At 36.5% G+C, this 15,878-nt stretch overlaps 1 protein-coding gene across 4 annotated transcripts in view; it reads right to left on the bottom strand.

Moving 5' to 3' along the window:
- The window catches only part of MAP3K1 (mitogen-activated protein kinase kinase kinase 1), a 99,084-nt gene that overhangs the window by 20,081 nt on the left and 63,125 nt on the right, over positions 1–15,878 (bottom strand). For all 4 annotated transcript variants that reach the window (XR_004646101.1, XM_034773306.1, XM_034773307.1 and 1 more), the window contains exons 2-11: positions 14,940–15,090; positions 13,722–13,925; positions 10,758–10,958; positions 9,685–9,801; positions 8,921–9,069; positions 6,006–6,127; positions 4,191–4,272; positions 3,888–4,068; positions 2,156–2,446; positions 1,551–1,672 (exon numbers count right to left, since the gene is read on the bottom strand). Coding sequence is in view for 3 of the 4 variants with exons in the window: in XM_034773306.1 (XP_034629197.1) it covers positions 1,551–1,672; positions 2,156–2,446; positions 3,888–4,068; positions 4,191–4,272; positions 6,006–6,127; positions 8,921–9,069; positions 9,685–9,801; positions 10,758–10,958; positions 13,722–13,925; positions 14,940–15,090 (1,620 nt within the window). In the remaining variant the exon portion in view is untranslated. The remainder of the gene's footprint in view (positions 1–1,550; positions 1,673–2,155; positions 2,447–3,887; positions 4,069–4,190; positions 4,273–6,005; positions 6,128–8,920; positions 9,070–9,684; positions 9,802–10,757; positions 10,959–13,721; positions 13,926–14,939; positions 15,091–15,878) is intronic.

Below are 15,878 nucleotides of genomic sequence, written 5' to 3'. Positions count from 1 at the left end.
GTTGCTTGTTTTACGAACATTGTACTGTCACTGCAGATTTGACAAAATGCAAAGAAGGTATCAATATGAAATTTCTAACAATAGCTACAGCACTCAACCCAAGATTTAAGAATCTGAAGTGCCGTCCAAAATCTGAGAGGGAAGAGGAGTGGAACATGCTTTCAGAAGTCTTAAAAGAGCAACACTCAGATGCGGAAACTACAGAACCCGAACCACCAAAAAAGAAAACCAGCCTTCTGCTGGTGGCATCTGACTCAGATGATGAAAATGAACACGCATCGGTCCACTCTGCTTTGGATTGTTTTCGAGCAAAACCTGTCATCAGCATGGACGCATATCCTCTGGAATGGTGGTTGACGCATGAAGGGACATGAGAATATTTAGCACATCTGACACATAAAGATCTTGCGACGCTGGTTACAACAGTGCCATGCCTACGCCTGTTCTCACTTTCAGGTGACATTATAAACAAGAAGCGGGCAGCATTATCTCTTGCAAATGTAACCAAACTTGTTTGTCTGAGTGATTGGCTGAAGTAGGACTGAGTGGACTTGAAGGCTCTAAAGTTTTACATTGTTCTATTTTTGAATTCAAATTTTTTTTGGTACATAATTCGACATTTCTAAGCTCAACTTTCATGATAAAGAGATTGCATTACAGTACTTCTATTAGGTGAACTGAAAATACTATTTCTTTTTTTTACAGTACAAATATTTGTAACCAATGATAAATATAAAGTGAGCACTGTACACTTTGTATTCTGTGTTGTAATTGAAATCAATATATTTGAAAATGTAGAAAACATCCAAAAATATATAAATAAATGGTATTTTATTATTGTTTAACAGTGTGATTAATCGTGCATTTAATTTTTAATCATGAAATTATCGTAATTAATTTTTTTAATCGCTTGACAGCCCTAGTTATTTTGTATTACAGCAAGAATCAGTTCCCAACTTATCTGTTTGTACAGTGGATAGTAAAAACAGTCCATGCTCCAGAGGCCACAATCTAGAATTATTACAATTACTGAGTCCTGAAAGAATGGTACATAGTACTACAGAGGAGTAAACAGAGAGGAATAATACTAGAGGAATATTAAGAACCAGACTAATAAAAGAGACTCAATTGGAATACCAAGCACTAGGTCAGGGCAATACAAGATAACCAAGAGTATAAAGAAGGATGGTGAGAACATACACCCAAAATTTCAAGTCAACATTTGTTGAGAAAGAAAAGATAGGCCCCATAAAGTCAATAAAAAGAACACTGCATTCGCTAAGTATTGCACATACTGAAAAAATATTATGAGGTGCCTCCAAAACACACCTAGAACTCTGTCACGGTAATTTGAATACTACAAAATAATTTCTCCAAAGACTTCCAGGACCTATACAACATATATTTATAGCCCTACTTGTGATCCACACCTCTTAATCTATAGCCACCAAGAGTCTGCATACTCTCTGCTTCTACATGAAATAAAAGTTCTGAATGTAGTTTTAAAAGATTATAGAAAACTTGAAGACCTACTGAATCAACCACCATACCTGTTGGCATCTGCACATTTAACTAATATAGTCTCTACAACTGGCTTGAGAAGTCGCTGTAGTTTTGTCCTTTCTGCCAAACTATGACAAGGAGTATAAACCAGCATGGCTCTTAATGTTTTCTAAGAAAGGGAAAAAAAGAAATATGAAGTCAGGTCAACTACACTTCAGCTTATTATAAAAACGTTTATAAATAGGTTTATATAACGCATATGAAACAGAGTGCTTATTAGTGTGACAAAGGGTTAATACCTTACTATCGTATATACTTAGTGTTAGAATTACTCAATCTGAAATCTGGTCTTATGAACATTGTAAGTATGATCAACACTCTAGCTCACTGTACCAGGCATCTGAATATATTTGGCCAGATCCTCAGCTGGTGAATTCAGTGAAGCCATGACAATTTACATCTACTGAAGATCTCATCTATTCCCTTCTCAGACAATGCTTAAGAGCTAAATAGGGTCTGACTTTCAACTGTGATGAGCACTCACAATTCCCACTGACTTTTCTGGGAGCTGAGTGTGCCTATTAGTTCTAAAAATCAGTCTCCAAGCTACTTCACAAAACTGTCAAAATATGGTAAGTAAACAACTACTTACTAAAGCAGCAACATACACTTTGTAGACAGGGTCAGCACAGACCATGGACAGCACACTGCAGCAGGATTCCACTACAACATCTCCTGAGATACCGGTCTGAGATGATCCACTAGCTGCTCCCAGAGCTCCAGCACTTGTGTTGTTTCCATTGCTGCTTCCAGAATTTCCAGTGCTTTCACCATTAGCCAGTAATAGAGCACCACTAACATCATGGGAAAGACGTCTAAGTGCCATCTCCCGTATATTCCAGTTTCGAGAAAACAAGCAGCCAACTAACTCCATTCCAAATACCTAATAAAAGTAAACATATTCCATTTGACTTGGTTGCAAAACATAACATTTCAAGCTTAAGTATTTAAGTACAGTATTTCAGGAAATGTCAAAAAAGGTTTAAAGGGAAAATCTTGTCTTAATCTTTTATGACAGAAAATATACCAGCAGTATCAGTTTTAAATATGCAGCCTGTCATATAAAATGAAATACTATGAATGGTAATGCATAGATCCTTCAAAGACTTAGCTATATTTTTGAAAATAATTATTTTCCTCCATTACATTTTTTTAAAATTCATTATAATTCTGAAGCCAATTACAAACTGCTAGTGAGCTTTACAGGGAGTAGTTCCCTTTGCTTCCTTCCTGTCTTCAGTGGGAAAATCCTTTCCGCATGAAAAGTCAAGATTGGTAGTTCTGCTGACAAAGACCCTCTATCCAAAGAATAGGTACAGACAGAGGGGACGCTAGTAGTTTCCCCACACAGCCTTCCTAAAGTGCCTCATCCATGTTCAGCTAGTCCCCTCTTTAGAGGTAAGAGAGTAGTTCATCTTCCATGGCATTCAGTACTTGGCATCTCAGTTATGGCTACCAACAAGAGTGTCTATTAGTGCTAACTATGTTTGCGATGTGACACCTGTCCACTACAAATTAGGACCAAAAACACCAACTCTTTTTCACTGAAGAGGGTGTGATAGTCTCCAACTGAAAATCCCAAAGGAAAAAACCAGATTGGGGGTGGAAAGAGTTTCCGGATATTTTTTATTTATTTATTTATTTTTAAAACACAATCAACCAACTATGAAGCCGATGTGGTTCAGAATAATTTGTGGAGTACCATAATGTGCTTTAGATTGTGTCAGGAACTCCAAACACCCATATATTTCTAATTTATAAATGAGTGCACTTCAGAATTTTTTCATCTTTTTCATACTGTTTTCATTGCATGAACGTTAGACCTCTGTCATACTTTTCTTAATATTCTTGGGTACCCTACTTAGTAACTTGAACACAATACTCTGTGATATTCTTTCAGGCAGACTCAACAGAATTATGCAGGAACTCACTTTTTGCTGTATGGATGCTTGTAGCTATCATCAGGTGATTTCTCATATTATATTTTAAAAATGAGCAAGCAGGAGGTGCATAACAAAATGGAGCTTTGAAAGAATTTGGAACAGCGAGAATAAAGCTCCGCCGTTGAGCTTGCATTAAAATCAAAAGAGGGGTAATACATTTCCAAAGCATCTGCTTGCTGGCCCATATGCACAATGATAGTGGCTTCTTTGGAGGAAGAAACAAGACCTGGCACAAGTGGTTTTGCACAGGCAGCTACTGGGATGACCTTACCTTAAAAAAAAAAAAAAAAAAAACACAACCACACACACACCAGGGAAAATCCCACCTCAAAATGACAAATTGTTTTAATTTGAAATTCACTTTGTAAGTTAAACCGTTACCTGAATCCATGGCTCAGCTAAATCTTTATAGGCGGAAGGGATCTGCTGAACCCCATAATGAGTAAGGTTAAAATTACTATCTTGTGTTCTCCTTTGCGATCCACCTGTAGGCTGCTGCTGATTTTGCTGTTGAACCACTCGGAGAACTGAAGGAGAATCCACAGGGCTTGGCAATTCATGACTACAAATAAACAATAAATATTTAATGTGGATGAAAAAATTTTTACACACTTTAAAGCTCTGCTCTATACCTTAACATCCAGAAATCTGAGATTCAATCTGTTCAGAAAACTGAATACTTACCTATAGAAATCATGAGATCTCCACTTAGATCTACAAAGAGGGCATATAAGTGGCTCTCTGTTTCTTCTACATTCTTCTGCCCCTGAAATGCAGTAATCACAGAATAACATGATGCCTAAAGCATATTAGAAGAACAGGAGTACTTGTGGCACCTTAGAGACTAACAAATTTATTAGAGCATAATTAGACCATATGCTCTAATAAATTTGTTAGTCTCTAAGGTGCCACAAGTACTCCTGTTCTTCTTTTTGCGGATACAGACTAACACGGCTGCTACTCTGAAATAAAGCATATTATAGACTTATGGGAATGTAAAAACAAATGTATGGTTATAAAAATCAACAAATTAAATAGTAAATTTTACTTTAAATTAGAATATATCCTTTTCCTGATAAGGTAAATGTAGTTCTGAATTCAGCTGTCTACAGCATATTGTATGGTTTACAAGACAATCGAGGCATATTGGACCAACTTCTGTTGGGGAAAGAGACAAGCTTTCAAGCTTATACAGAGCTTTTCCTCAGGTCTGGGAATGGTACTCAAAGTGTCACAGCTAAATACAAGGTGGAACAGATTGTTAAGCACAAGGAGTTAATGTATGTTGCAAAAGACCATTCAAGATGAAGTGAGCAGTTAACACTCATTTGTCCTATGACTGCAGTGGTGTTAAGTGGCTTACAGATTGTTGTAATAAGCCATAAACCCAGACAGTTACAGTTTAGACAATTACAACCCATACTCATGAGGATCACATCCTGAAGGAAATCTTACCAGAGCCCCAACTTCTGCCTGCAAATAACCCTCCAACCTTGCCGAAGCCATAATCAAAAGCAAGTTCCCCACACCAACTCAAAGCAATACCTGATCCAGCCATAACAGATGCAAAACCTGCAGCCATATCTCCCCTGCTCCGATGAGCAATTACCCCACCCTCAATACACCTACAGATGCTTATCACAACACACCATTACCTCATCCTGTGCACTACATGCTCCGACCATCACTATATGTGGGTGAAACCAGACAATCGCCATGCTCCTAAATGAACTCGCACAGAAAAGTGATAAGACAAAAACACCCTATCAGTCATGGTCAAAAACTTTTCACAAAACCATCACCCTGTATCTGACCTCTCAATCCTCGTCCTCAAAGGAAGCTCCTTCAAAAGACAAGCCTGGGAACTAAAATTCATAACTTGAAATCATGGACTCAACAAAGACACTGGATTTATGGCTCATTATAACAATCTGTAACCCACTAAGCCTCCTTTGTCCTACAACTGTAGAGGTATTAGCTGCCCACTTCACCTTAAATGGTCTCTTGCAACATGTTAACTCTTTATGCTTAACAAATTTGTTCCACCTTGTATTTAGCTGTGACACTGAGTATCATTCCCAGACCTGAAAAAGTACTCTGTAAGATTAAAAGCTTGTCTCTTTCACCAACAGAAGTTGGTCCAATAAAAGATATTATCTCACCCATCTTGTCTCTCTAATATCCGAGGACCAATACGGCTACAACTACACTATAAATTTTAACCACACTTTATTTGTGCTGCTTCTCCTAAGGCAACATTGTTCATTTACATTAATCATGATAGTCCACATTAATATCCACTAGTTGACAGAGTTTCAGTAAGTTCTCCACAAGCAACACAATGAAACAGAGCTTCACATTCATCTTTCAGGTCTGTATACTTTTAATATAAAGCTTGTTTCATTAACTTGCATTTCAAAGAATGGGTATCATCTATACTACAGTTTGTTTATGTATTTAAAGTCACCAGTAATAAATGTAAATAAAACAATGACATACAAATTGACATGCAGTGATGATGTAACTTATTCCTGCAGCCATCTTCACACACAGTCAGGCTCTCTTCATCCAGCATGCCTAACAAACAAATGGGGCACATCTGTTCTTCTTCATCCTTCATACTATAAAAAAACCCAGACATTAGCAATATGAAAAATTGCACAGATCAGAAGCTAATATAGGCATTAAGTCAAATACTGATTAATGATCAATGCTAGTTGTCATAATACTCTATAACGGCATATCACATTAAAACAGTTAAGACCAAGAGCTAGGAGCCTCAGTGAGCGGCGTGATTTTCAGAAGTGCTGAGCACTCAGCAGCTTCTGTTGCAATCAATGGGATCTGCGTGGCATTCGGCACTCAGGAAAATCAGACCACACATCTAAAAAATGACTTAGGATCATAACTTTAGGGAAAGACACAATTTTGAAAATCTTGTCCTAAAGAAATCTACTTTGCTGTTTACTCAATATTTATGATTGGAATGATTAAGGAATTATTAGTAACTTATACATTGAAACAAAACATATTTCTTCTTTGTTACACTTCATCCAGCACTCAAGACATTTGTTCAAAAGTTGCTCTTTAGACCATCACAGCAGGTCTTGAATACTATTTGATGAACATGTGTAAAATTCAAAAAGCAAATATAAAATAAATATAGCTGCTCTATATTTTTGCTGCAAGCAGGTGTAAATATTTACTGCATTCTCGTATGCAACAATATACTAATCAGAACTATTTTATTCAGATCAAAACACCAAATTTTTATCAGCTAAATTTTAGATGTACTTTCATTTTGTTTTCTACCATTAAACAATTACCTTAATTTCAAACTAATAATCTGAGACTACAGAGAGTTTATGATTGTATTTAAATTACACTGACAACGTATAATAAAATAGCTGAAATTTACCCATCATAACACATTTTTGCACATGGGCACAAATATATATTTTAATTATAATCATTAAAAGACAGAAATGGGAAGAACGTGCTTGCAACAAAATGGAACGGTGTGGTGTCGGCTTGCATTTGTGGAGGGACGGACAAGGACAAGCCGGACAAAGGTGATTAAAAGATATATTGCCAGTTATGCCATTGTATACACCTACATAACTTGAAAAAAAACAACCTACATTTGTCTGGCAACAGTGAATTAAGTTATGACTGTAGAATTGTATATATTTATGTTTTATTTGTGTATTCATTGTGCCTTACACAATCACTTTCATTTTCTAAAAAGTTTTTCAATAATTGAGATTTTTTGCAGATCTGAAAAATCCACATCAGTAAATTTACAGTGAAAAATGTTCAATCTACAGTATCCTAAAAATACAAATTTCAGTGTGGTCATAACTGTATTATACTTTTTACTTTCAAGAATTATTAGTAAACCATGAATTTAAATGAAGTACAACAGAAACAAAGATTGTGTAAACTTATCTCTAATGAAATGGAAATATAGTAATACAGTGACTGTTATATATGAGATAACATGCCAAAATGGCTTCACTATAAAACGATTGCAATACATTTTGCTATATCAACAGCTGCGTGGGTTTTCTTCAGGTGTACCCTAATAATGCAACAATGTAATGTAATAAATCAGAAAGTTATCTAAGTTATTACTATAACAAGTCTTCCCAGACATATATCTAACTAAAGGAATTAATCTGTCAGAAGAATAATTTCAGGGAAACAATTGTAGTCATTTAACAGGTCTGTATGTGTTTATACATAAGTATGTATTTACAATGAAACAGTCTGACAGGGAAATACATAGGCAACAGGAAATACAAGGCAACAGGAAACCATGTTCATGATCTAAAAGCACAAACTGAAAACATGCCTAAATATATTAATTTTGCCAGATGGACACTGTAGTCTAAAGTAATGTACCAAGATTATTTATTAACATAAGGTTCCATTTTATGCTAAGGTAAGAAAGTGTCATTTTTGGTTTTCTTCTAAGCATCCTCAGAGGAGCATCCACCTTAGTTTATTCAACCAATGTATATAAATTCACAGAAAACATTTAAAAAAAATTAAGAACATAAGACTAATAAAATGAATGTTATTCATTTTAGCCCCTAACAAATTTACAAGATCCGTTAAGCAAAAACAATGAAGTAAAAATAAAAATTTGAACCAGCTTTTCAAAGAATCATTAACTTTACTAAGCTTAAGTACTGGAAACATCATAAATATGCTTCTAATATGGTATGTGCCAGAATGAGACAGATTGAAAAAGAAAATAAAAAAATCCTTTTAAAATAATTTAGTTACTCAATGTATATATGTGGCTCAAAAGTGAATTTTGTATGTGTGTGTGTGTATGTGTGTATACACACATATACACACCCACAGACACGGAGTATACTTACTTGGCACTTGCAAGCATATGACTGTTGCTTCTAAGTGATATAGCTTGCTTTCAAAATTATTTGCACAGGAAAAATGAGATATTTCCACATTTGTGAACATTTGCATGCATGCTGCATATGAACACATGCGCACACACAAACACGTCAGTTTTGGGAGCTAATGTGTACTCCAGTCTTAAAAATGATTGCATACTTTTTTTTTAAAATTTTCACTTTGAACAAGGAACAAAGAATAGATTCTCTGCAAAACATCAATATCTAACACATTTTTCAAACAGGTCTTGTAAATTCAATATGCCTGTGTTGGTATCAAGATGACTGATGTAAACTTGATTGATTTTTTTTTTTTTTTGCATACACAAAATTATTTTGTAACTTAAAATGGAAGCAGCTTTAAATAGATTAAAATAAAATGCAAGTGTATCTAAACCTCCAAAATTTGGGGGCAGGGGGAGAGGAGGGAGGGCACGGTGAGGGAGAATGCTACAGAACAAAGCTTTTTAATCCCTTTAGAAAAATACTAACCTGTTTTCTGAACTAGATGTAGAGGTACTAGATGATGACAATGTATGAGAATTTGACATGCGTGAGACAAACTTCTGGATGGTGTTACGAGATGGAGCTTTGATCCTTGAGCTACGCCTACTGTGATATTTCTGGAACAAACTCTCAACCTAACATTGGGAAAAGATAGTAACAGTAGTATTTATGCTATAAATACCTCACACATAAAAAGATGTTCTTGAGATTTCAATATTGATAATGAAATATATTTATCTATATGTTTATAACACATTATTATTATTAAATTGTAATTGCAGCTGCAACAGCAGGGATTTCACTACGGTCTTGAGAATAAAATGATTTGCAAGGAACAAACTAATTTACATAAAAATCATTAGGTCCATTTTTCTTTACTTTGTACAAAGATTGTGTGGCAGAAACTTGCTCAGCTTAATAATTTACTATTGAGACAACAGATAAGTGATACACTACAGATGCTGATGAAAATATAAATTTAAATTAAGTGGAAAAGAAAGTTTTATAGCATATTCACTGAACCAAAGATTTCTACTTTTCAGTTGCTCCTTTTATTGCAAAAATATTTTTCTAATATTTAGATAGTTTCAAAAACTAACACCCAGAAACACTGGCTAAATTAAAAACTTGTAACTCTATTCCTTTAAAACTTGGTACAGTCTTCAGCCATTTTAAAAACATGCCCTAAAAATGCTGTAACTTTGTGTGTGTACTCACATCTGCTATTAAATACATCAGGAATTAATTACCTCAAAATTCTTCAAGGTCTTTCTCCAAAGCATTGGGTCTGGGGGTTCTAACTGGAACACTCGAAGCATGACAAACAGCAAATGAATACAAAATGTTCCACGCCCGCAACTGCATGTCTACAAAGAAACATATAGCAGATTTAGGGCCCTAGTGTGGCTTGATACTTACACATGTGCACATTCTTCATTTAAGCACCTACACGGTCTAGTACTTTGCCCAGACAGTGAAAATACAAGACCATGAATGGATGTAGAGTGAAATTAAACTTCTAAAATGTGACTAATGCTTCTGTTCTTCGTCAAGAAAGAAATGGGAAACAGAAAATTAGCTACTTTTCTCCTGACACTTTTCCCCTCAGAGGCTGTAGTTACCATTCATAACAAGGGATCTTATGCACCTGTTCCTCATATCACCCAGTACGAAGGCAATCAAGAAATTTTCTTCTGCCATTTATAGGCCTTTGCACCCTGTTCCAAGAACACACAAGTCTAGTTGTTCCCTACTGAATAGTCACACCATCATTAGGAGGGTCTATTTGGAGAAGATCCCATAGCAGGTATTAATACTACTATGAGACTGTTCAGAGAGCTTTCATATGCATTTGTTCTACATTTACCAGTGAACAGTGTGTATATATATCCAGGAAGTGTAGACCATAAGACATAGCTATAAGAAATTAAAAGTGCCTCCTTGTAGTGGAAGAAGGAGCAAAACAGAAAGTGGCAAATTTTCAGCCAAAATAGTAGCTAGAAATGAATATCACATCCACTGAGGGAGTGTAAAATGGGTGAAAAATAAATGTGAAACACTAAATTTGCACATTATCAATGATTCCTCCGCTAAATTAAATGGATTTTTAAAAGAAAAGTGTTTGCTACAGACAACCTAATGTTTGAAATATAGCTGGCACATAATCATCATACGTACACAATACACCTTTTAAATGCTATTTCATAGGATAGCTAAATATCTAACTTTGTTTTATGAATTTATAACTTCATCTAACTTGGTTCTATACAATTTCCAAACTCTGTAAATAAAAAATATTGTAGGCATGCTAGGTGATTCCTACCTGAGGCCCAATGAACACCCTATACTTGTTATCAGGGCTGTCTCCTCCAATTAAGAAAGAATTAGGTCCTATCTGCTGCAACAGGTACAATCTGGCTCGCATAACTTTGTTGACACGACGATTTGTTTCCTCAGGGCTATATGGTGAGAAGCCATCTGGAGACGGAGCTCTTCGAGGTGGTGTTATTCTCCCACTTTGAAACTGCAACAAAATTGTTTCCAATATCAACTATTTCTCTCTTCACTATGAAATTATTACACAAGACTATTATTTGTTTGTTAAGCGACAAATATAAGCTCAACAATGCTCTCAGCACTGACCAGAACGCAAAATGAGAAAAAGTCCCTACCTTAAAGGGACTACAAGGATTATCAAGGTGCATTTATTTTCTTCCAGGCTCAAATCCAGCAGACATCAGATGCAGCAAACATAGGAAGTTTTAAACAAGCTTGTTGAAATATTAACAGAGGAAGTAAAAATCCAGTAGCTGGCTTTTATTTTTCTTAAAATTTTTGTTCATTGATTTTATTGCACTATTTTACCTGAGTAATTAGAATTGAGAGACCATTATGGACTTGTGAAGGGCAACACTGAATACTGGTTCTGTGAGATGAAATTTCTTCATTTATAAAGTATATTAGCACTTTTAAATTCTAGCCATTGAAGAATAAGAGTTTAAAAGAAATTTTCAAAGGAAGATATCAGATAAAAGATGAAATGCCTCTCTCTTGTCTTAACTATGCAAACAGATTTCTCACTTAGGCCTCTATATTTTTTATTCTAAAAGAAATGACCCAACCTAGTATCAAAGTGCATTTGTCTTCACTTGAATTTCTCTAACATATTAAGATTTTTTAATACTTTTTCTGATGTTAAACTTAGTATTGCCACTGAATGGTTGGAATTTAATTGGAATTTCAAATAGTGAAGTAGAAGATTGTAAGTGAACTATTCTTGTTAGTCATTAATTCTAACATGGACTAAACCAGGGGGTTCTCAATCTTTTTCTTGCTGAGGCCCCCCTTAACATTCTATAAAAATGCCAGGGCCCAGTGGGGGCAGGAAGGGGGAAGTTGGGGCTCTGGGCCAGAGGGGACACCCTTGGGCATAGGCATAGTTTGACTTCTATTTGGGGGAGCAAGGGCTGGTGAGGCACGAGCCAGCTCCACACAGTGGGGTGCAGGGAGGGAGCGCAACCTCCACCCCAACTCACTCAGGAGGTCACTAAGCCTGTCTGGGCTGTGTGGGGACACAACCAAAAAAATATAAACTCTAAGGGGGGACTCAGCTCAGAAAGTTTGAAAACTGCTCAGGGTGCAGGGGGGGATAGCTAGGGTCTGTGTGAAGTGAGAGGTGTAGCTCAGGGTGCAGGATGACCAGACACCCAAGTGTGAAAAATCAGGACAGTGGGTGGGGGGTAATAGGAGCCTATATAAGAAAAAGACCACAAAATCAGGACTGTCCCTATAAAATCGGGACATCTGGTCACCCTAGCAGGGGGGGGATAGCTAGGGGCTGTGTGCAGGCAGGGGAGTAGCTCAGGGTCAAGCAGGGGATAGCTAGGCAGGCAGGGGAGTAGCTCAGCCTCAGGGTGCAGGCAGGGGGTTGTTAGGGGCTGTGTTGGGGGGGCTCCCAGTGCAGCTCGCAGCTTCAGTGGGCAGTGGCTGGAGCTCCCGACTTCAGTGCTGGGGCTCGGGGCACCGGGTTTCAGTTGCAGAGCTCTGTGGCCACCCTGAAAGGCCTCATGGACCCCCAGGAACCACTGGACTAAACTTTACTTTTAAATTTACTTTATTTCCAGTGACAAAAAATTACGAAAACTCATTCAATGGAAAAAAGTCCATTAGCTACAAATGGAGGAAAGGCAAAATTAATTTTCTTAATTGTAATCTTGGTCTCTCCTAGCATGGTGTCACTGTTCCCAACGGAAGTTACAACTCGTGGCATTTCTGACCAATCAGTTGAAAGGAAGCAGAGTGCTCTTCTTGGAAACTGAAAGTCTACAGCAGTAGATCTATCACGGGAGAAAGAAAAGTAAACTGCACGCATTCTACCTCATGCTCGGATATAATGCTGTTTTCTGTAGCAACCCCATGTGCTTCGGCCAAGATTTTCAGAAGTGGAAACCTACAGTCAGACTTCTTAATAAATCAGGCCACTTATTTAGGAGCCTAAATTGGGATCCAGGAGCTTAACTTAAGGTTTAATTGCTCTTTTGCCAAGTGGTAGCAGATGTCCAGGGGCCCGTGCAGGTTGGCTTCCCAGTGACAGAGATATCAGTGAAATGGAGTCTAAGTATTCTATACTTATTCTAAGTAAAGCTTGTTTTATTTATACACTTACACCAGTTCTGGAACAGAGGTGTTCACAAACAGCATGTAGGCAATTGCTTCTTTTAGAAATCTCAACCCAAAAACCAACACCTGGTTCCCAGGGAGCACCTCTGCTTGAAGAATTGACTCCACTCAAAGATCCAGGAAGGGAGCAAACTCTGCCACCAGAACTTTACATAAGCAAACTAACACATAGCATGTGTCTTTCCAACACTGGATATTTTCTCATGTGCTAAGAAAAAGATCTTGGAAGACTATGGGTAACAGCACCATCTGGTGACACCTGCCATAACAGATTCTATTTTTGAAAATCTTGATCCAGGTTTATTTGCTACAAAAACAACAGATCAAATCAAGCATGGAATCGCATCCTTCATATTTAGTTTCCTAACAACTATGAATGTAATATTTATTAGGCATACCACACGTTTCATTATCCTAAGTAAAATCACAAGTGGGAAACCCCTTTGAACATGCATCTTCTCTCCAAAACCAGTAGTTAGAGATAGCCTTTGTTTACAATTCAGAAGTACCAAATTTTGAGATGTGTATAGCAATACCCCCTCTTCCATAAACGGTGACATCTCAAAATAAAGTCAAAACGATAATTATATTACATTTTCCAACTTACAGGCACTGGAGATACCCTTTTTCTTCTAACACCTGGTGATTCTGATTTAACAGTTCTAGAGGATGAGGATGAGGAGCTACTAGGAGAAGGGCTACGTCTTCCTTTCTGAGTTGCAGAAGCATTGCTTTGCCCTTCAACGTGAGGTTCTATTGATAGTTTGTTGCTTTCAGAGCCATCACCTTTCACTGGGATTGGTTTTACCACCTTGTAGGAAATAAGTCACATAGTTTGTGGTTAGTAAAATGATCATCTTCTAAATAAAGCAACAGAACACACTAACTTGAAGTCTGGTTTGGAAACATATGTACAATGTTTACATTTATTTGTTTCACATCTGATATATTCCCTTTATACTGAAATTATTAGCTATTCCCCAATTATTTTAGTGATCAGTGTTTGAGAGTCACATTGGCATTTCAAATGTGTGTGTATTATTAGATTAATTCCCATTCTGTTTTTCTTAGCAATCATATGTCCAAAATTAACATTCATTCATGTCTATAATGTTAACAGTTTCTGCATGACTTATTTGCCACCTTTGGTGCTTCCAGGTTATAGCTGAAACTATTTATTAAGCAATCTGAAGTCAAGAAGAAGTGGCCAAGTTCTTTATTGTAAATAATTATGCTTTTGATCTTGCTCTTTTGCATGCATCTTTCAATGTTATTAGGACAAAACCAATCACAAGCCATCTTGCAGAAGAAGAGCAAAATGAACTCCTTGCATTTTGGTTTACGTAAAGAATTGATCATGGAAAATGTTTTTTTCTCGTGATAATCACCTGTGCTAGACAAATGGGGGATTAATACATCAGAGTTTTAAGAATGTGATTTTTTTTAAAATTAGAAACAGAATTTTGGGGGGGTTTGACTGAGAAAAGGAAGAGAAAATGGTTTAAAGTTTTATTCTGTAAACAAAGCTACTTTGGATGTCAACAGAGGGCAGTGTTGTCACAATAATATTTTTAAGCAAAACAATATCAGCTGAGCTATTTGACTTTCTAAGTATCAAACACATTACAGATCTGTAAACTATACAGAATTAGCAACAATTCTTCAAACAGCCAATAAAAGTGAACAAAGGGACCATAACTAAGATACAGCGTAGTGGGGTTTTAAGAACAAATATTTATTAAGCCGTCTTGGCACTTTTCACAATTGTAAATAATCAGTAAAAAAAAATTCAAATTATTATTACCCTTTCTTGAACACTACTTACCACAGGGCCTCTCCTGCTTCTCCTTTCCAGCCATTCATGCTTCCAGGCTGGCATACATGTTGCCTTGAGTTTCTCCCTGATCATGCGCTCTTCTGGGCGGTCATCCATTTTCTGCAACCCCCTGAGGGTTTCTTTATTCTCCATGTCACGACTAAAATAAAGAAAAAACGAAAATAAAATCATAAATGTGATTGTCTTTAATTAAACTTAGAGACATAACACTGTGGTATTCTTAAACCTTGTACCATCATAAATTTCTCTCTCTCTTCTTACAATATAATTATCAAAACATTAATTCCAACTGGCTGGAGCAAGCCACTTCAGCGTTACTGTGAACAATCTGCTACCCTGCTATTTGGAGCATAACTGCTTTGAGGCATATTTACTTGAAATGTGTACTAGTCTGGGTATTAGACCTCCAATAAGAAAGGCTTCTTTATGAAATACTAATTTGAACCAAAACAAAAACCCCACATCAACCAATTCCCCGCCTCCAGAACCTCCCATAAAAAGCTCAGAAGTTTAAGGTTGCTCATACACCTATAGACACATGAAGGCTTGCAGTGTCTCATGTATTTTAAGACAATTTATAACATGAATAGTGTAGAAGATTTAGAAAGAGGAAGGTATAGTATAAAAATATGTCATGCCACAAGTTATTTGTGCAAAGAAAAGCTTAGTGAAAGCACTTAACACTTAATTTGTTTAAATTAGAAAGGGAAGTCATAAAAGTAAGGATTAGTTAAGAGCTGCTTTCTGGACTACTTTTGACTCAAAAGCATTCCCAGTCAGCTATCATCATAACAAAATATGTAGTCTGCTAATATCACTAAAATGAATGTTTATATGATTTTGACCTACAGCAAAGTAGTTGCCTGTGTTTACAGGCAACAAAAATACTCAAATACTTAAGTACACATGAGAACAGTCAGAAGGATT

This window comes from Trachemys scripta, chromosome 6 (genome assembly GCF_013100865.1).
Source record: "Trachemys scripta elegans isolate TJP31775 chromosome 6, CAS_Tse_1.0, whole genome shotgun sequence".
Lineage (NCBI taxonomy): Eukaryota > Metazoa > Chordata > Testudines > Emydidae > Trachemys > Trachemys scripta.
Note: the sequence above shows the minus strand (reverse complement) of the source record. Positions and strands in the feature narration are given on the sequence as shown.